The sequence below is a fragment of the Maylandia zebra genome, linkage group LG17, assembly GCF_041146795.1.
Source record: "Maylandia zebra isolate NMK-2024a linkage group LG17, Mzebra_GT3a, whole genome shotgun sequence".
In the NCBI taxonomy this organism is placed as follows: Eukaryota; Metazoa; Chordata; class Actinopteri; order Cichliformes; family Cichlidae; genus Maylandia; species Maylandia zebra.
The window spans coordinates 16947537-16967511 of NC_135183.1; the positions used below are offsets into that span (position 1 = coordinate 16947537).

A 19975-nucleotide genomic window follows, 5' to 3' on the forward strand; every position below is an offset into this window, starting at 1 on the left:
GTCCAGTTTTTGTGAGTCTGTGTAAACTGTAGCCTCTCTGTAGCCTACTGTTATTAGTGAACAAAAGTGGTACATGTGAGGTCTTCTGCTGCTGGAGCCCAGTTGCTTCAAGTTTAGACCAGCCTCTCTAGCACCAACAACCAAGCACTTCAGCAGGTCATTGTCACGATGTCTACATACCTAAAAGCAATAAGTTGCTGCCATGTGATTGGTTGAATAGATAATTGCATGGTTGAAACAGGTACATGTAATGTCTCAAGGTTGTTTTTACCAGTAATTCTGAAAATATACCATAATGCTGAACACATGAAAGACAAGGAAAACTATGTTTATTTGTATTAGATCATTTAACAAACATAAAATACAGTCCCAGACAGATGTTATCATGGTGCAAAAACATCAAGAACAGAGATCAAAAACAAAGAAGAGAAACAGCAGCCAGATGACAGTGATGTTCCACTTTTTTGCGGCTCAGATTCAGGACGCCAAAGTAGAAGCAGAGTTCATACAGCACACCTGATACTTGACAGTAACACCTGACGCACAATCAGCAGTGAAATCTGAGGAGTTTAAACAGTCAGACATTTTTAAATCTTTTCACCGTGGTCTAAGTATACATCCAGGATGAACCTAGCTTTGCAAAAAGGCTGGAACTCAGGGGCAAACTGACAGCTATCAGTGTCTTCTGTATTTTCTTTTTTAAAGCTCATTGGCAGTTTCCCCCTATGTGTTTAACATCCTAATCAACGCTGAGCTTGGCTAATCACGTTTAAACATATGAACACTTGTCCCACCCCCAAAACAAAATAAAACTAAACAAAACAACAAACCATAACATTCATTTTTATACCAACTAGCATGATGTTGAATAAATCTATTGCTAACTACCAAATAAATCCCAAAATATGGAACAACATTTAGCATACTATCTTTAGTTATGCTGGCTAACATATGTTAAGCTAGGCTAAGCTAATTTTATAAACACCAGTTACAAAAAACTACAACAATGCCTGTCAGTACTAGAAGAACCTAGTGTAATGCCTGCAGTGGCTAATAACAACAAAAATATCACTTAGCTAATAAAACATGCCAGTATTTCAGCAGCTACACGGACTTGTGCTAAATTAGGCTGAACTAGCTGCTACTGATAGATAACTATAATAATAAACTGCTATTTCCATTAGACACAGCTGCGCGACACAACACCAGTTAGAAACCAGCAGGAAAACATGTTGCGTTAAACTGTTTGTAGTTCTATAAGTTAAACTAGTTCAGTGACAATGTCTTTAGCTGTGTGCCACATAAACTTAATGTAAACCATCATGTAGATGTTAAGGTGCTCCCATGGTTCCAGTGTTCATGCTCAGCTTGGTTAAACCCAGATGAAACTAAAATCCACCATAAAAACAATTGGCTAATAACACAGTCTGCATCAGCTAATGGAAGAATTGGATTTTAGCGCTCATGCTACAACTTGGCTGAAGCTGCTACAGCGGCTACATCTACTCTTCTAATTTCATGCAAAGTCACTATTCCTCTAAACCTAACATGCAGGATGGAGATACCTACTGGGAGCTAACGTTTGTCAGGACTGTGCTAAGGATGGACGGATTCAGGATATCACTGATAAAACAAAATATGCCTTTTCACTTTTACATTTTAATTTTGTGAAAAGAGAACAACAAAAGGATCAGATAAGTACTAGTTCTGTTTTCAGAAGTACATAAAAACTATCACAGACCTCCAGAAATTGATATCAAGTGCAAGTTACTGTGGCAGAAACAACAGCAGATAAACTGACATATTTTGTATTTTGATTATATTATTGTGACTTTTGTCAAGATAACTCCAACACAGACATACGAGAACCATCAGAGGAGATTTGGTGGCCTAACAGGAAGCTCAGATGTTTGAGAAGTTTTCAAAGTAAATCCATATTCACACAATAGATGAAAGAAAGTTTTTTAAATTGTTCTATAAATTCAGATGTGATTTCTGCATAATGGACAAACAGTCTGAGTTGTGCTGCTGTATATTAATGTATCAGGAAACCAATAATCAGTCCACCCCCAGACTCTTCTTAATGCTAGATTTGCAAACATCTGACAAACTATCACATACTTATTATCACAGAAGCTGTAGGAAAATTATGCACTTTAAAACAGAACAAAGAAGAAACCAAGCGGAAGAAAAATCAGAACAAAGCACCTGATCAAAGCAAAGATACCAAGACGGTACAGAGGAACACCGGCATGCAGCTTTTAGGAAGATTTTTGTAATTTTACTGACATAATAATAAAAAAATAGTATCGAGTTTGTATTCACAGTAAAACACAGATTTAAAAACATTCTGGAGGAATTGATTCAGTGCCAGTTAAGGTCGTGGAAGTCTCGAATAAATTACATATTTTCAGACACATTTTTAACACAAGACCAGCAAAGGCAACACTAAAAACAGTGAGAGCCCCGATACAACACAAAACCAGATTCAAGCCCAGGAAATACCAAAAACACTAGCAGGTCAAATATAGGTTATAACTATTAGTATTTTATGTTCTAAAATATCAGATAAAATTAGTTGAAACTCACTGATCAAAATGATTAAATAATGTGCAACTCAACATCTGTCTAATTATCTCATTAATGTTGACTTAGCTAGTGACATTAATGAGATAATAATTTTTTGTTCCTAACTGGTTTCCCTTTTCTGGCAGTAATGGGCTTTCATACCTTTAATTTGAGTAAATAAGTACATTTAAAAAAGTTACCCCGTGAAAGTTGTGTGGCAATTAAGTCTTTATCTTGACTAACCTTTCATATATATTATTGTTTTTTTTTCTGCTGGGAGCTGACCTACACATATTACTAAGAAAACTTCACAACATCAGTTAAATGTGTAAAATATGTTTTTCCTTCAGCAAGTGTCTTTAAAGTAGGCTACACGTGTTTGTCATGCAAAATGTTTATAGGAGCTCCTAACAGCACATGCTACTAGTTGTTTTAAACAATACAGTATAATAGCCTGATCAAACTTCGGATTTAATTATTAATTAATTTAAATAATCTTAAATTAATTAATAAGCCTTTATTAATTTTAAATTCCCATAGTTTGTTAAAGCCCTGCTTTATCAAATTAATGCTTTTAATATCTTCAGTCAAGTACACTTGTCACAGTTCAATCTTCATTTGCAGTGCCATATGTTGTAAAGAAACTGGAATGTCTGAGCTAGTTGTTATCTTACTGAAACAAGTTTGACAGAAGTACCTTGTTCCACCCTGAAAGGGATCACAGTCATCTGAACAGCTTATTCTTATTTTCTAGGATTATTTGGTCTCTATTTAAATGTAAACATAACTTAGGAACCATAAAGTTTGAAATGTGTGCAAAAGCAAAAAAGAGATGTATTTGGGTATCTCCCACAGTAAAAAAAATTCAAAAGCTTACAGAAAAAGACGTGTTTATTCAGAAGGATGATCTGAGGCATCTGAGAAGTTTGATCAACCAAAATGCAGATGCAGACTTCTCTTTGGGGTTTTACATTAAATGCTGAATTTTTGCCGCCCCTTTCAGACAAGATCCATCCCAGTTTTTAATTTCTACAGAAGAAAAAAAATAAACAAAACAATATTCAATGTTGGAATCTAAATAAAACTTTGTGTCCTTATCACTGTCATTTTGAATTCAGTGAAAGGTGTTCCACTACATGACATCATTTCTGGTCCTCCTCCATTATTATTTGTAAATAGATATTGCCCAGTGCCCTTATTTGATTAGGACTGTATATGAGCTTAACTTCTATCATTTTTCAATTAATCAAATTTTCATGAAATTCATTTTGCTGCATTGTGCTCAACTGTTAGATGTAAAATAATGTATCATCTGCATGCATAAAATTTGGACTTTTTTAGTAAAAAAGTAATTTTCTGTTTAATCATTATAGTTTTCAGTTCATTACGTTTTGATCAAACTCTGCTCTTCGTAAAAATAAAGAAAAGTGTCATCTGCATACACAATCTAAAATTTCCATGTTAAGTAACACTAGCATTTGCTGTGTTTTGATTTTAATCACATTTTCTACAACATGCTAAAAATGAACAACAAAAAAATCCCCTTAGCATTATTTCAGAGAAGGAGGAAAGTGTCTGTTCAAAAATAAATCAATAAATAAATCAATGAAAACCATCTGCTACACCTAACTGTGCAAAATAAAAACAACTCTGGCACAATCTGAATTTAAACACAGTGTAATCAGTCCACAGAAATTATCTCTCTTTAGAAATGAGCTTTAGGAAATATATATATTTTTAAAGTGCTATTTTACTTTTATAGATAGTCATACTACACATTTGAAAAACAGAAATCCAGACATGTAAACGGATTTATAAGAAGTGAGGAAGGTAAAATAAAGCTAATCCCAGTGTTTCATGCTACAAACCAGACCTGCTGAAACTTAACGCTGATTAAAGTTAATCAGCGTTAAGTTTCTGACAAATACATGATCAGATGATGTATAACATTAAGAAGGAAGGAAGGCAGTATTTGAAGCGCTAAACAATCAAGTTTTATCTGCTACTGTTTTCTCCTTTATCAGTAAGTGCAAAGTACTCCTTAAACTCACCAGGACAGAAATAAGGCAAATAATTTTAAAGCTGAAGGAAAATATAATAACTCAAGTCATTTTTAAAGTAAAAATGTGCTACTTTTTCAGAGTGTTGCCTTTAAATTAATGAGCCTTTTGTTTTGGACTGCTGTTTGATCAAATCTCATTTTAATGAATAATCACCAAAACTATTCAAGTAAGTAAGCATGTTTTATCAGTAAGTTAATTAGATCATTTCACCCCATGAGTTTATATTTTCCATTTTAACACTGAATGTAGAGACATTTTTTTTTTTATATGTAGCATCCACTAACACGAAAGTGAAACTTAGTCCATTGTCTTCACGAACCTCATGACAAGCTACTTCTGGTACTTCTGGAAGATACAACAAAATGAGATATTCTGTTCAACTCTTGAACTGTGATGGTGAGTACTCAATAAATCAACCGCTTGACCATCTGCGCAGAGCTGACCTGCAGGAAGAGTAAAGAATCATAGTAGACGATGTCGGGAATTCCTATTGCTTTCCCCTCCAGCACTCACTGACGTCTGTGGCGTTTGGTCAAAGAGTCGTGGAGATGCAACAAGCAGACATCAGGATGGTCACATGTATGAGGGCAGCACTGGATGGATGACGGCAATCCCACAATCCTACAGTTCACCGTGAGGTCGCTTCCTGTGTACTCCTCAAGCCCTGGTGAAACTAGGGACAACCAGAACAGCAATGGCTGCCACGGCGACTGCCACCACTGCCAGGTTCCAGCCTTCACAGTCGCGCTGCCGGGAGACGACAAGACAGGTTAGAATAAAATTAATTTATAAGCACATTAGGTTTTAGCCACATGCTGGATATTTTGGAAACTTTAAATGGAGTTTGAAACTTTATTTTGACTTTGCAGTTCTTTTCCATTTGGATGCACCAAATAATGGAAATGTCTATAAAAAAGGGGACAATACTTTTTATAAAAGAGCACTACATTCTGACCTCCCACCACATTTTGAATGTGCTTGTAGGATCTGGTCCAGAGGGGTGAAGAAATCAGGTGGCCCCTGAAGCAGAGCCTCTTCAACCTCTGCATATTCTAAACACATATGCAAAGAACCCACACAAATTGACAACAAAAAATACTGAATATGACCATAAGCGAAGTTTTAGTGTGGAGCCTTTAAGATGTTTGGGAACTTTTAGATGTTCTGCGAATCCATTCATACTGGTCACAAGTGAAGAGTGAGTGGCAGGTCATTCAGTATTTTTCTAACTACCTCTGTATGGCTGTGTTTAGGCGAAAGGTGAAGGACGTTTTTTGTGCCTCACAATTACAAACAGAGTCAATGCTAAGATGCAATCATACATAAACTGAAAATATTTAATCTTACAGAAAAAGTCCGTGCTGTGTCACAAGCAAAGACTCTTCTGATTCAAGATTTTCTTTACTGGCATTATGTTGCTAGAACATAACAAAAATTACAGTGGTGCCCTCGGTGATAAAGAAAATACAAAAAAGATAAATAAAGAAATAGATTTTCTTTAAAAAGATATAAAAGATAAAAGTATGGAAGAGGATTAGGGCCACTGGGGGAAAAAAAGAGTGGGAACATCTTTTTCTTTCTTGTTTTCCAGAATTCCGAGAAAAAAGTAAGAATTCTGACTTTTTTTCTCGGAATTCTGACATTAATCTAAGAATTAAAGTGTAAAGATTACATTATTATGGGCTCTTTGATGGACAGATGGTAAATGGACCGGTTCTTATATAGTGCTTTTCTACTATGAGCTAACTTTGCACAACTTGGCTCATTCACACATTCACACCCATTCGCACAAGCGCTTCTTTCTATGCAAGTGTTTTCTATCTAACATTAACACAGATGATGGAGGCATCTGAGAGCAACTTGGGGTTAGTATGTTGCCCAAAGATATTTGGCATATAGAAAGCAGACGCGGATTGAACCACCAACCTTCCTTCATATTTGATTTGCTTCACAGAAACTCAAGCAACCTGACAAAACAAACTGAGCCCAGCATTAAATCAGTCGGGACATGAGCATGTAAAATCATGGCTGATGGAGGATGGAACACCCGGCACGGCTGATGTACTACTACAGTTCAAACAAACAAGTAAAACCTGGATTTGAACAGAGATTGGGAAGTCATGGTGGCAGAGGTTTCCACTTTTAAACTCTTTAAATGACAGAGGGGTTCATCTGAAGCAATTGTTTCTTCATTTGTGGAAACAAATGCAGAGGCAGTTTTCCTTGAAAGCGCCTGGTAGAGGAAGAAGGTCATGGCCATACCTGGTCCCATCTAAGACGCCAGCTCCTCCCACCAGCACCAAATCAAGGCCACTATTACAATCATTCCTATGAAGGGGATGGAGAGAACAGGGGGCTCAGACTGGCGAGTGCAGTTCTGGGAAGAAGACAGAAGGTAGGAGTGTGGGGAGTATGGAGAGAGGAGAAAATAAAAAAATCAGAATAATAAAGTCAGAGGACGTGAGGGCGAACGGCAAGCAGGGAGCAAACGAAAACGAGTGATCTGATGTGAAATGACTGATAGGCAGGCAGGTCGATCATGAAAACTCATCAAATTTTCAGAGAATTTTTCAGTTTCTCGTGTAAATTTCATGTGAAACAGAAGAGACGGCAATCAGACAAAAAAATGGAAATGAAGTGAGGAAACTGAAAAATTAAAGACAAGATGGTGAGGTTTTTTTTGTTTTGTTTTGTTTGAAGTCTTTAACATTAAAACATCAGCATCTTGTCATTTCAAGACTTTTGGAGATCAAATCTGAAGCATCAGCAGCCCTGCAGGAGCTTTTGGGTAAGAACTACCAGGTCAGCTTTGGCTGTAGAGAGCCATCTTAAAAGTTGATGTGTTTCCTAACAAGTTTGTTAGCCTAGCGTTAGTATTCTCACAAGTGAGTTTATATCTCACTCGGTGAAAATATCCTAAATTCATCCTAAAATGTTTATATTTCACAAAGTGATATTTTCTGGAGGCCTGTGAAAAAATCCCATTTAATTTTTGCCAAGGGAAGGAGGAACTAATGTCAATGTTAAAGGCTGCTACTATCAAAATAATGACACCCCTGCAGTGCTGCATGGTGGATAAGAAATTGAATGAATTATCTGATGAAGAGGAGTGGATTGGGGACCAGGTCACTGTTTACAAAGTCCAAAGAAAAGAAAGGCGAGTGCCACAACAAGTTCTGAGTCAAACCTCATGTCAGCACTAGTGAATGCAAATGCTCGAGTCAGGAAAGTTCCTCAGCAAGTCTTAGAAAACAAAACTCTGTGTAGTTTTAGTTTTTAATTTTACAGTTTACATTTCAAATTACAAGTAGGAGTGTTGAAAGCATGGCTGGAGATCCAGATAAGGGTGAAGTCAAACAGCAGGTCTTGAGTGCTGACTTGGACAAAGGATTATGATTTTCACAGCTATGCAAAAATCCATACCAGTTTAACTGTCCATGAAACTAGATAAGAAAGAACAATTAGTAAAACTACATTAATGTCTTAAAAATTTAAAGGCTGGATAACCACTAATTTAATGGTTGTAGATTTAGATAAAACTGAGGTTAGTGTACTCTGCCCTGAAAACCTTAGAAATATGGCATATAACCAGATTCTTACTCTGGCTGGCATAAACTTGACCTCCAGTAACACTGTGAGAAATCTTGGAGTCATTTTTGACCAGGATATGTCCTTCAATGCGCATATTAAATAGATATGTGGGACTGCTGTCTTCCATTTCTGCAATATCTCTAAAATTAGAAATATCCTGTCTCAGAGTGACGCTAAAAGCTAGTTATTGTATTTATTACTTCTAGGTTGAACTGCTGCAATTTGTTATTTGTATGCCCTAAGAACTTCCTGAAAATCTTTCAGTTGAACCCAAATGCTGCAGCAACAGTACTGACAGGTGGCCTCTCTTCATTTGCTCCCTGTTAAGAATCCAGAATTTAAAATCCTGCTCTTCACATTTAAGCTCTTAAATAATCAGGCCCCATGTCATTTTAATAACCTCATAGTACCATATCACCACATTAGAGCACTTTGTTCTCACACTGCAGGCTTACTTGTGGTTCCTAGAGTATTTAAAAGTAGAATGGGAGGCAGAGCCTTCATCTTTAAGGCCCCTCTTATGTGGAACTATATCAGACTAGATGGGTTGCCCCTCCCTGATCCTGGTTAGGCTGGAGGTTTTTTCCTGTTAGACGGGAGTTTTGCTCCTCACTGACACCAAATGCTGCTCCTTGGGGTGGGGGGTGGGGGTGGGGGGTCATCTGATTGTTAAAGTTTCCAATCTCTTTAATCCATTTGACATTATGAAAAATGAAAATCAGTTGAATTTCACATCCTACCTAGTGAACCCTCAAGTCAATTTGAGTCATAAGGTGTGAAAAATTGACAGTTGATCAATACTGAGTCACCTAACTGGGGAATTTATTTGTTCAAGTTTTGGAGTCTCCGGGAAGAATTGATTTACTGATGTTAAAGTAAAGAGTCCCAAACTGTTTGGACTGGTCTGTCTTGCAGGAGATGTTCCATATCAGATGAGCTGTAAATGTCCGTGTTCTTTGTTTTTGTATGAAATTCATTTTCAAGGGCTGTGCGATATAGGCGAAAGACCAGACAAAAGACAACGTGCCCTGAAGCGACAGACATTTAGAAGCTCACAGAAAAACTGTCAGAAACCGGCCACGAGCAGAGCTGAAAGCAAAATGATCCAGAGAGCGTTTGGGCTTAGCTGTTACCGGCCAACATGCACACAGTACAGACAGAGAGGCGTCATGTGACAGAGCACGGACCAGATTTTTTTTCTCTAAACACTTACCTGAAAATGTTCTGCTATGTTAATCTAAACCTCACCCTTTCCTCTCCAGAGGGAGGGAGTTTTAACCCTAATCTCTGTCAGGCATGGTTACTTGAGACCAAATAATCTATCAGTACTGAAACATTTTAACATTGTAACATACCCAACTTCACTAAGCACCTGAGGCTTTTACCTGTGACCTCTCACCTGTGACTTCCTGCCCACCAGTTTTTGCAGCTCAGCCTTGCAGCGCTGCAGCTCCTGTTCAAGTGCCGCTCGCTCCCGCTGGCTGCAGTCATACAGCTGCTGAAGCTCGGCCAGCTCACCTTTCAAACCTTCACACTGAAGGAAGGACAGAAGAAACACAACAACAAATCAATAACAGATATTTATATAAGAGACAAAGATACTATGGGCAGGTCAGGACCTCTTTGGTCTGTAAACCTGAAGACTATTGGAAGATGCTGATTCCATACTGGGAACAGTCAAAGGATCTTGCAAAGAAAAGCGTCTGGACTTCTTTAAGTTGCTTGAAGACGTTTCACCTCTCATTGGCATCCTCGAAAGCGTGTCCTTTATCCTTAAGATGCAGATGGACTGCTGAGTCTTGTCCTGTGGAGGTGGCTCTTCTGTGTTGTGCCATGCGCTTGTGAAGTGGCTGTTTGGTCTCTCCAATGTAGAGGTCTGAGCATTCCTCGCTGCACTGTACAGCATGAGGACACTCTTTCGAGGATGCCAATGTTCACATTTTGGACAGAGGACAGATGGACAGATGGTTTGAAAGAGGAGTGAAAGAAGCCATCTATGTCCACTGTGAGCGACCATCTTTGAACAGAGGCGGGGGTTTACGACACCAACTCTCTGCCATCTATAATCCAGTTTTGAGATCCCTTCCCAGACGCCTTAACGCCCACTCACATCCTGGGCCATCTGACCTCAGGAAGTCGCATGATAAGGTGGGGCCAGGTTTCACAATGAACTCACCCGAAACTCTGGCTGATTGGGACCCACACCCAGTTTCACACCTTGGCTCAGGCGATTAGAGGATCATCAGGGGGTCCTTTTGTCCCTCTGTGGGGGGTTACTCCCACTAGGTTTATATCTGGGACTCTCCACCATTTGACCTTAGAACTGAAGAAGTTTCTCGGATGAGAGGTGAAACGTCTTCAAGCAACTTAAAGAAGTCCAGGCGCTTTTCTTTCCAAGCTCCTTTGACTACGATGACCTGGATGACTGAGAACCTTCACAGACATACTGGGAACAATTTCCCACAATTTCATTAAACATGTACCATGACAGTAAAGCATGTTTCTATTCTATTCTATTCGAGTTACAACTGCCTGTTTTTTAATGTTGAAATGCTGAAATTTGCCATGCTGCTACAGATGACTGTTAAAGGTAAAATCAAAAGCTTTGCAATTCAAGATATCAACAGTCTTTGGATTAAACTGACCAAATATGATGTCCGTCTGTAGTAAACATCCAGATGTTTTAGCTCATAAACAGCAGTCACCTCTCACCTCTCTCTGGACCTTCTGCGCTGTCTCCTCAGCTTGTCTCAGTTTGACCTTCAGGATGCTGATCTCCTCCTGTATATCAGATGAGTCCTTCTGCTCAGGTCTGGACTGGAACACCGTGATATAAGAGTCCGCCTTCACCTGGTTGTCCTTTTCATATTCAGTACTGCCCTCCGCTCTGACTGCCAGATACACGTCATCACACCTGTTTGCCATTAGACAGAAGATCTGTTGGAACAGTAGCTTCAGGAGACAAAGTGAGATATATAATAACACCCTAAAAAAAAAAAAAATACCCGCTCGTCCCTGCAAGCGGTCTATCCTTCAAGCTCAGGTCCTCTACCAGAGGCCTGGGCGTTTGAGGGTCCTGCGCAGTATCTTAGCTCTTCCTAGGACTGCGCTCTTCTGGACAGAGATCTCCGATGTTGTTCCTGGGATCTGCTGGAGCTACACACCTAGTTAGGCAGTCACCGCACCTAGTGCTCCGATTACCACGGGGACCACCGTTACCTTCACCCTCCACATTTTCTCAAACTCTTCTCTGAGCCCTTGGTATTTCTCGAGCTTCTCGTGTTCCTTCCTGATGTTGCTGCCATTCGGAACTGCTACGTCTATCACTACGTCTCCTTCTGTTTGTCTACCACCACTATGTCCGGTTGGTTAGCCACCACCATTTTGTCAGTCTGTATCTGGAAGTTCCTCAGGATCTTAGCTCGGTCATTCTCCACCACCCTAGGGGGCGTCTCCCATTTTGACCTCGGGACTTCCAGGCCGTATTTGGCACAGATGTTTCTGTATACTATGCCGGCCACTTGGTTATGGCGTTCCATGTATGCCCTGCCTGCTAGCATTTTACACCTTGCTGTTATGTGCTGGATTGTCTCAGTGGCATCTTTACACAGCCTGAACCTCGGGTCTTGCCTGGTGTGATAGACCCCAGCCTCTATGGATCTTGTACTCAGAGCTTGTTCTTGTGCTGCCATGATTAGTGCCTCTGTGCTGTCTTTCAGTCCAGCTTTGTCCAGCCACTGGTAGGATTTCTGGATATCAGCCACCTCCTCTATCTGCCGGTGGTACATACCGTGCAGGGGCCTGTCCTTCCATGATGGTTCCTCCTCTTCCTCTTCATTCTTGGGTTTCTGCTGCCTGAGGTTTTCACTGAGCACTCGGTCAGTTGGGGCCATCTTACTGATGTATTCGAGGATGTTTGTTGTCTCATCCTGGACTGTGGTGCTGACACTCACCAGTCCCCAGCCTCCTTCCTTCCACTTAGCGTACAGGCTCAGGGTGCTGGACTTGGTGTGAAACCCTCCATGCATGGTCAGGAGCTTCCTTGTTCTGATGTCAGTGGCTTCTATCGCCTCCTTTGGCCAGCCTATTACCCCAGCAGGGTACCTGATAATGGACAGGGTGTAGGTGCTGATAGCCCGGATCTTGTTCTTACCGTTCAGCTGACTCCTCAGGACTTGCCTGGCCCTCTGCAGGTACTTGGTGGTTGCAGCTTTTCTAGCGGCCTCTTCATTGTTCCCATTCGCCTGCGGGATCCCCAGGTACTTGTAGCTGCCCTCTATGTCTGCAATGTTGCCTTTTGGTAGTTTGTTTCATGCATTTATTTTTTAAATAATTCTATTGAAGCATGGTTGAAAAGCAATGTCTGACTTTCATTGGTTGACATTTATAGAATTTTTATTTATTATTACTTTTGTCAGATTAAGGTTATTTCTGTGACCATTGTGAGATTTTCTTTTATTGACTGAAGGGTACCAACAATTTTGTCCACATCTGTATCTATTTAATATGCGCACTGAAGGACATATCCTGGTCAAAAATGACTCCAAGATTCACAGTGTCACTGGAGGCCAAGATAATGCCATCCAGAGTAAGAATCTGGTTATATACCATATTTCTAAGATTTTCAGGGCAGAGTAAAATAACCTCAGTTTTATCTAAATTTAAAAGCGTTAAATTAGTGGTTATCCAGGATTTTATGTCTTTAGGACATTGCTGCAGTTTAACTAATTGGTGTGTTATCTGGCTTCATGGATAGATAAAGTTGGGTGTCATCTGCATAGCTGTGAAAATGTATGCTATACCTTCTGGTGATACTGCCAAAAGGAAGTATGTATAATGTAAATAGAATTGGTCCTAGCACAGAACCCTGTGGAACTCCATAATCAACCTTAGTGTGTAAAGACGACTCTCCATTTACATGAACAAATTTGAGTCCATTAGATAGATATAATTAAAACCACTGCAGTGCAGTACTTGTAACACTTACGTCAAGTTCTAATCGCTATAATAAAATATTATGGTCAACACTATCGAATGCTGCACTGTGGTCTAGCAGGACCAGCACAGAGATAAGTCCACCGTCAGAGGCCATAAGAACATAAATTGTAACCTTTTGTCAGCCTGGCTACAGTGCTTTAGAGAAACCTGGGGTTATTCTTATTTTCGTCAAACAATGATGAATAGTGAGACGTTCTAGCTTTATGGGGGACATTTTCAAAACAATAAAGCAGCAAACTATTTTTTCAGGCTAAATAATGAACTTCTAAATTTGTGATATGCCATTTCCTCTCCAGCTTACAAGTTATCTTTAAGGTTTGTGTTTAAGAGTTACACCAGGGAGTCAAGTTCTTGTGATCTGGTGCTTTCTTGTTCTGAGGAGCCACATTGTGCAGAGTCGTACACAGTGAAGAAGTAAAATTATTAACAAGACCTTGAACTTAGTTACAGTGCTTTCAGAAAGACATCTGCTGTTATGAAATCTATTCCCCATTGCCGTGTAATTCATTATTGTAAATTTAAATATTATTAGGAAATGATCAGACAAGCTCTGAGCACAAGATCCACAGGGGGTGGGGTCTACCACACAAAAAAAGCCTCTGGTAGAAAACCCAAGCTTGAAGAATTTTCGCACATTTTAAGAGTCAGAGTGTCAGGTGTAGGTGGATGTTTTGACTGAAGCTGCTCAGGTCACTCACGCGTCTTGTTGTTGTTGCAGTTCCTCCACCTTGTTGTTCAGCTGTTTGTTGTCACTAGTCAGATTCTGATGTTGGTCTGTCAGAGAGTTGAACTCGTCCTGCAGCTGAGTGACCTCACCTGTATCAGTAGACAAAGACTGATATCAGTATTGATTAACTGACTAATAATTGTCTTATTGATTCTAATGAAGAAACAAACACGTTATTACATCTCTGCATTATTGGTGCATCAGATGTTTGTTCACTTTGTTTCCTTCATCTCAGGTGATAAAGGTCCCATCTGTTAGTTACAGTTCTCCTACTTAGTTACAGTTACTAGTACTAAACCTTAGATAATGCAGGTTAATATTACTTAGAGTTATAGTTACTGTGTTTAGTTGCAGTTACCCTGTGTCAGTGTGCTGTGGCTCTTCATGCTCAGCTCAGCTCTCAGTGTTGTCACCTCAAGTTCGTACTCGGCTGTTGTGGCGTGCAGACGCTGTAGCTCCGCCCTCAGACGGCATAGCTCTTCCTGAAGGGAGGCAATGTCATTCTCTCTCTCTGCTGCTGCCTCCTCGGCTGCCTGCTGCAGCATTAGCACCTCCTCTTGAGCTGAGCGTAGCTCCTGCTGCACCTCCTCCAGCTCGCTTTCCTTCTCCTCCTCCAGACTGTCCATCTCCTCCTGGACTGAACGCAGCTGGGCTGAATGAGTCAGACAGCGTGAGAGAATTAGAGTGAGAGTCAATATCACAGTTTCAGAGTCTCAGAGAGTTAGAGAGTCAGAGTCAGTGAGTCAGAGTCTCAGAGAGTCAGAATCAGAGAGAGAGTCAAAGTCAGTGAGTCAGTGTCAGTGAGTCCAAGAGTCAGAGTCCGAGAGAATCAGAGTTAGTGAGTCAGAGTCTTAGAGTCAGAGTCAGAGAGTCAGAGTCAGTGAGTCAGAGTCAGAGAGTCAGTGTCTCAGAGAGTCAGTGTCTCAGAAAGTCAGTCTGAGTCAGAGTGTCAGAGAGTCAGAGAGTCAAAGTGTCAGAGAGCAAGAGAGAGTCGGGGAGCATCAGAAAATCAGAGTCAGAAAGAGTCGGAGCGTCATAGTCAGAGACAGTCGGAGAGATCAGAAAGTCACAGCGAGTCAGAAAGTCAGAGAGAGTCAGTGAGTCAGAGTCTCAGAGTGTCAGTGTCTTAGAGATCAGAGAGTCAGTGTCAGAGAGTCAAAGTGTCAAAGAGCCAGAGAGAGTCAGTCAGTGAGTCAGTGTCAGTGAGTCAGAGACAGTGAGTCAGACTCACAGTCTCAGAGTGTCAGACTCTCGGAGAGTCAGAGTCTGTGAGTCAGTGTCAGAGTGTCAGAGAATCAGAGTGTCATACTGTCAGAGTCAGGGAGGTGAAGGAGCTCACCTTGCAGCCTTTGGATCTGCCGGGTGAAGCTCTCGGCCTGGTGGGCGCTGGCCAGCCGCTCCTCCTCTAACAGACCTTTGAAAGGAGAAATGATATAGAATAGAATAGAATAGAATAATCCTTTAATTGTCCCACATGGGGAAATTTGGGTGTAACAGCAGCAAGAAAGACACATATACAAACAAACAGTACACAAGACACAGAACAGAAACATACACAGTTTTCACATATTTACATCAAGGACAAAGGTTACCAAAAACAGAGTACTGTACCGTTATTAAATTGAATAAAATGAAATACAGATAAGAGGAAAGTTACAGAGCTGATGTAAACCTCTATGTTTGTTGGGAGCAGTTTTGATTGTGCTCCTGCATAACAGGAGATGCAGAAGGAGTAACAACCGTGAATATGAAGCAAAGTGACGTTTCCTCACCCTGTAGCTCCATGAAGCTCTCCTCATGTCTCTGAGACACCTCCCGTGTCTCCTCCAGCTCCAGCAGTAGCTGCAACACCTGAGCCTTCAGCTCCTCCAGCTCCTCTTCTTTACCTTTATCGCCGCCTTCCTCCTCATCCTCAGACTTCTCTTCCTTCACCTCTTTCTCATCCTCCTCCTGCCCCTTCTCTCCTTCACCCCCTGTCTCCTCCTTCTCCTCAAGGGACTCCCTCTCTTTGGCTGTGAGGGTATCTGCCAGCATGATGGGCTTCTCCTCCTTCAGCTCACAGAGCTCATCTGCTCAGAGAGGAAGGAGACAATGAAGAGGCAGAGGAGGATTTTTAACAAAGAGAGATGAAAATACACTTCTCTTATTTTGTAGGAGTTTCCAAATAAAACAATATTTATTTTAAAAGATTATAAAACCATGATGTATTTCTTTACTTGACCACCAGGGCTCTTCTTAATAAACCAGGTTTCTTCTTGTTTGTCACTGAAAGTCATACCCTTTATTTTAGTGGGAGATAAATACCGAAACTGTCTGAGGTTTTCAAGCAGGTTAACAGTTTTTATCAAATATCCTTGTTTTAAATACTTTAAAATCCTCTAAATTTACTCAATGTCCAAATTTTTTGTGTGCTGTGCTGCAGAGACATCTGCTGGATTTAACCTTTATTTAATCTGGTGCATCATTAACAGCAAATCATTTAAAGTGAGGGGCAGGGAAAAGGTAAACAACTGAATATACCTGACTTCACCTGGCAGCAAAACACCTTTAAATGTGTGTACCATCAGCATAAAAACAACAAAAGAGTTAAAATCCCATAAAATAAGATAATTCTAATATAATATTTCATATAAAGGAGAACGTGTTTCTCTTAAATCAAAAGTAATAATTTGAATTCCAGCGTGCACCTCAGTCTGCACCTCTGACACACATTTGAAATGTCTACACCTTGTTCTAGCCTCTATGGTTTTTATGTGAAACAGGAAGTGCTGAACATAATTAACAAGGTGAAGATAAAATAAATGTAAGGTAAAATAAATGGGACTAAAAATGAAGACTCTGATGCTTATCCCTTCACACAGACACACGCACACACAGTGACTGACCGGATGGGTCGAGGACCTCCTCGATGACAGGCGGCAGCCGGAAGGCATCCATGTTTCCTCTGATTGACGGGAAGCTATAGAGATGAGGGGGTCAGAGCTCCAGAGGGGTGAGGAGGGGAGAGAATGAGGCAGATGGAGCCCAGGAAGGGTCCTCACGCTCCGGGTAGAGAGAGCCGCTGCAGCCCTTTCATCCTTCTGGAGCTGGGAGGGAAACACAGGGGGAGGAGGGAGAGGCGGTGAGAGCTGCGACAGATACTGCATCACGAGGAGGCGGGCAGCGTGCAGGCCTCAAACACACACTCTATCTCCACATGTCTCACTCTGCAGCTCTGCTGCCTTTTAACCACCAGCCCGCATAACCTCAGTGAGAGGGGAGCAAACACAGCATCTCTCTGCGGACACCACTGCCACAAGAACCAATCAACAGCTACCATGGGCGGCTGGTGTCATCTATACAGTTATAAATTGGGACCGCTCTTCATGACAAATGACTGAAATAAGAATTGACCACAGAGATCACCTGGACCACTGAATCCCTTAACTCTCAGTTTGCTGGTATGTTACCTACAAATAGCGCTAACCTTTAGCAGACTGTGAATAAAAGAGGGCTATCGGCTGTTTGCTTTGTGCCATCAGTTTTAGCATTTTGACCCATGAGGTGCTATGTTTTGTTTTCAGAGGGCAGAGCCTCACAGACACAAATACCTGTGCAGTAACATCCAATCAAAATCCTAGAATTTCACTGGTGACCAAAACTGGAGCTCAGACTTCTTGGATGGCCTGTTAGTAAAATTAAACATATGACTTATAAAAACATTTTCCCCCCATACAGACGTTATATTTGATATGAACCCCAGATAAACTTTTGCAGTCTCCTTCTTTTCCAGCTTATAAATCTATGTCATCTGCATGTCTTATTCTTCCCATTCCTGTCTTTTACTTCCTTTTACTTATCTTTATGATGTAACAGAAGTAAAATAGTTTCAGGAAGTGGGAAATTATGTACAGCGCACAAACCAGTTTCTATCCCGTCTCAGACTGTAAACATGTTTATTTTAAACAATGAAGTCTATTGGTCCTGGGTCACTCCTGGAGCCTCTAGTGGAAACTAGAAGAACTGCTAGTTTGGAGCTTCAGTGCTAGCTTCATTTATTAATCTTGGAATGTGTTTTACGGTTCTGTGCAGTGCTTGTTCTTCATCAGTGTGGCCTTTGATGATCATTTAGAGAGGTTTGTTGGTCTCCAGAGATTGGTTGGTTGGGAAAGGCTGTCAGATTTAAGGCTGCGGTTGTGTTTACCTGGAGCTTGGTATTCAGATTATATTTATTTAAAGTTTAAACCCTTCAGAGGAAACGATCCACCTGATTTCATGACTTAAACCTGAATGTCAAACTGCTCCTCTGCTGAGACTTTAAAACACTCTGACTGTAAATATTTTCAGGGACGAAGCGCTGACGAGAACACACATCACATTTCCCGATTGAAAGGATGTAAAGATAACTTGAAACCTTCAGTCACACTGCAAGTACTCATGCATTCTGCATGTAAGTGCAGCCGTTCAGGGATAGTTTAAAGGGACCAGCACACATTTCTGTCTGATGCCAGGCTTCTACAAAACACTCCAAAACACACAAAAGACTAGAAAAACAGACACAACACGATCAAGAAGGACAAAAAGACTGATGAGAACACAGTGCTGGTACAGAAGCATCGATTAGCTTTAACACCTCAGAGTTCCCAGCTGACGTGGAAACTCAAACATGAACACTGAGGCACAAACAGGAACAGCTTCAGCAATGTTAATCTGATATATCTGCAGAAACTCCTCATGTTGAAGGTTTTACACTGAGAGCAGCTCTGACATGAGCTGGATTACAATCTTATCCTCACTATTACACATTAATACCACCATGTCATCACCCTCTATATGTGCTCTGTATGTGCTGTCCTGCTGCTGATATTAAAGTCCTCATTCATTGGTCTGTGTCATTTCGTTGAGCTTGCACTGTGACCATAAAGCCTGAAATCCCCCTGTCTCCCTGTCATTGTGCCTTCATAAAGGAAAAGTTTAAATGTCATTCCTTGGATTTTCTGCTGGAACATCCTCTCCCTGCCTCATTGCAGTTTTAAAATGCTGAACTCTTCCATTAGAATCAGCTAACAGGCTGTGGCACGACCTTTTTCTGCTGCTCAAACACAACACATACATGCAGGATGAAGACGTACCTGATGCAGATCTGCTCGTCTCTGAACCACTCTCTGTGGTTTCAGGCTTTGCTGCAGACCTCCTCCTCCTCTTCCTCCTCCTGTTGTCCTATATTTCCTCCTCAGCTGCTCTCTCAGCGTGATGCAGAGTGACGTCACTACATGCTACAGACGGACAGAGGCCATGATGTGAATGCACAATCAGCCTACATGACGTCATTTATTAACCCATTCCTGCCTCTGATCTGCAGTCAGTGAAACTGAAGACGTGTGAGTGGCTGCAGCTGCAGACATAACAAGGATCACATTTCTGTGGCCCAGGTTATGATTCACCAAGTGGTCAGACAGAAACAGTGTTCAACTCTAACAAGGCCATGTGAAGCAAAACAAACACAATAATGACAAACACTGATTTTATTTCAGTCTTGATACAGAAAAAAAAGACTGATATCAGTATTGATTAACTGTCTAATAATTGTTTTAATGGGGAATAATTGTCTTATTCCCCATTAAAAGTAATGCTTCACTGCGGTTTTAGTCTCAGCTGAAAGTCTCTGGGTCGCACCTGCAGGAGAGATTTAACACAAGGTGACACAGACGCTCTGCAAGACTCGTTGGCTCTCAGTCGACTGCCGGTGAAAATGGAAACGCTGCAAACTCGCTCACTTCTGTTGCTAGGCAACACAAATCCAGGCTGGATAACATTAAAGGCCACAAAGATGAGAGAGGAGGGAAATGAAAGCTGAGCACCGACCTCCCAAAGATCCAGGAAGCTGCAGGGTTAAAACTAAAACTCCACCTGAAGGTTCAAAATCCCCACAGAGACAGAGACCAGAATCACTGACATCTACAGTGAAGAGGTTTCCAGTCCGCTCATTCCCAGTTTCAGAGTTTTCCCAGAACCTCTGAGAGCAGCTCTGTGACTGACAGCCTCGCTG

At 41.0% G+C, this 19975-nt stretch overlaps 1 protein-coding gene and 1 long non-coding RNA gene across 3 annotated transcripts in view; both read right to left on the reverse strand.

The window, feature by feature from the left end:
- Nucleotides 1-312: 312 nt before the first annotated feature.
- On the reverse strand, nt 313-19211 carry LOC106675012 (uncharacterized). 2 transcript variants are annotated; one of them, XM_014408720.3, is made up of 10 exons: nt 19059-19211; nt 16833-17033; nt 15720-16016; nt 15287-15361; nt 14306-14599; nt 13919-14036; nt 10935-11136; nt 9622-9756; nt 6894-7008; nt 313-5378 (listed from the first exon to the last, which is right to left on the reverse strand). In XM_014408720.3, the coding sequence occupies exons 2-9, from the start codon at nt 16882-16884 to the stop codon at nt 6904-6906; spliced, it is 1278 nt and encodes a 425-aa protein (XP_014264206.1). In that variant the 5' UTR covers nt 16885-17033; nt 19059-19211; the 3' UTR covers nt 313-5378; nt 6894-6903. The 2 variants fall into 2 exon arrangements, with proteins under 2 accessions (XP_014264206.1, XP_014264207.1); XM_014408721.3 differs by lacking the exon at nt 6894-7008.
- LOC143413139 (uncharacterized) overlaps nt 313-19975 on the reverse strand; it is a 190470-nt gene continuing 170807 nt past the window's right edge. The window contains exon 2 of the long non-coding RNA XR_013093725.1: nt 313-3265. This is a non-coding gene — a long non-coding RNA (uncharacterized LOC143413139). The remainder of the gene's footprint in view (nt 3266-19975) is intronic.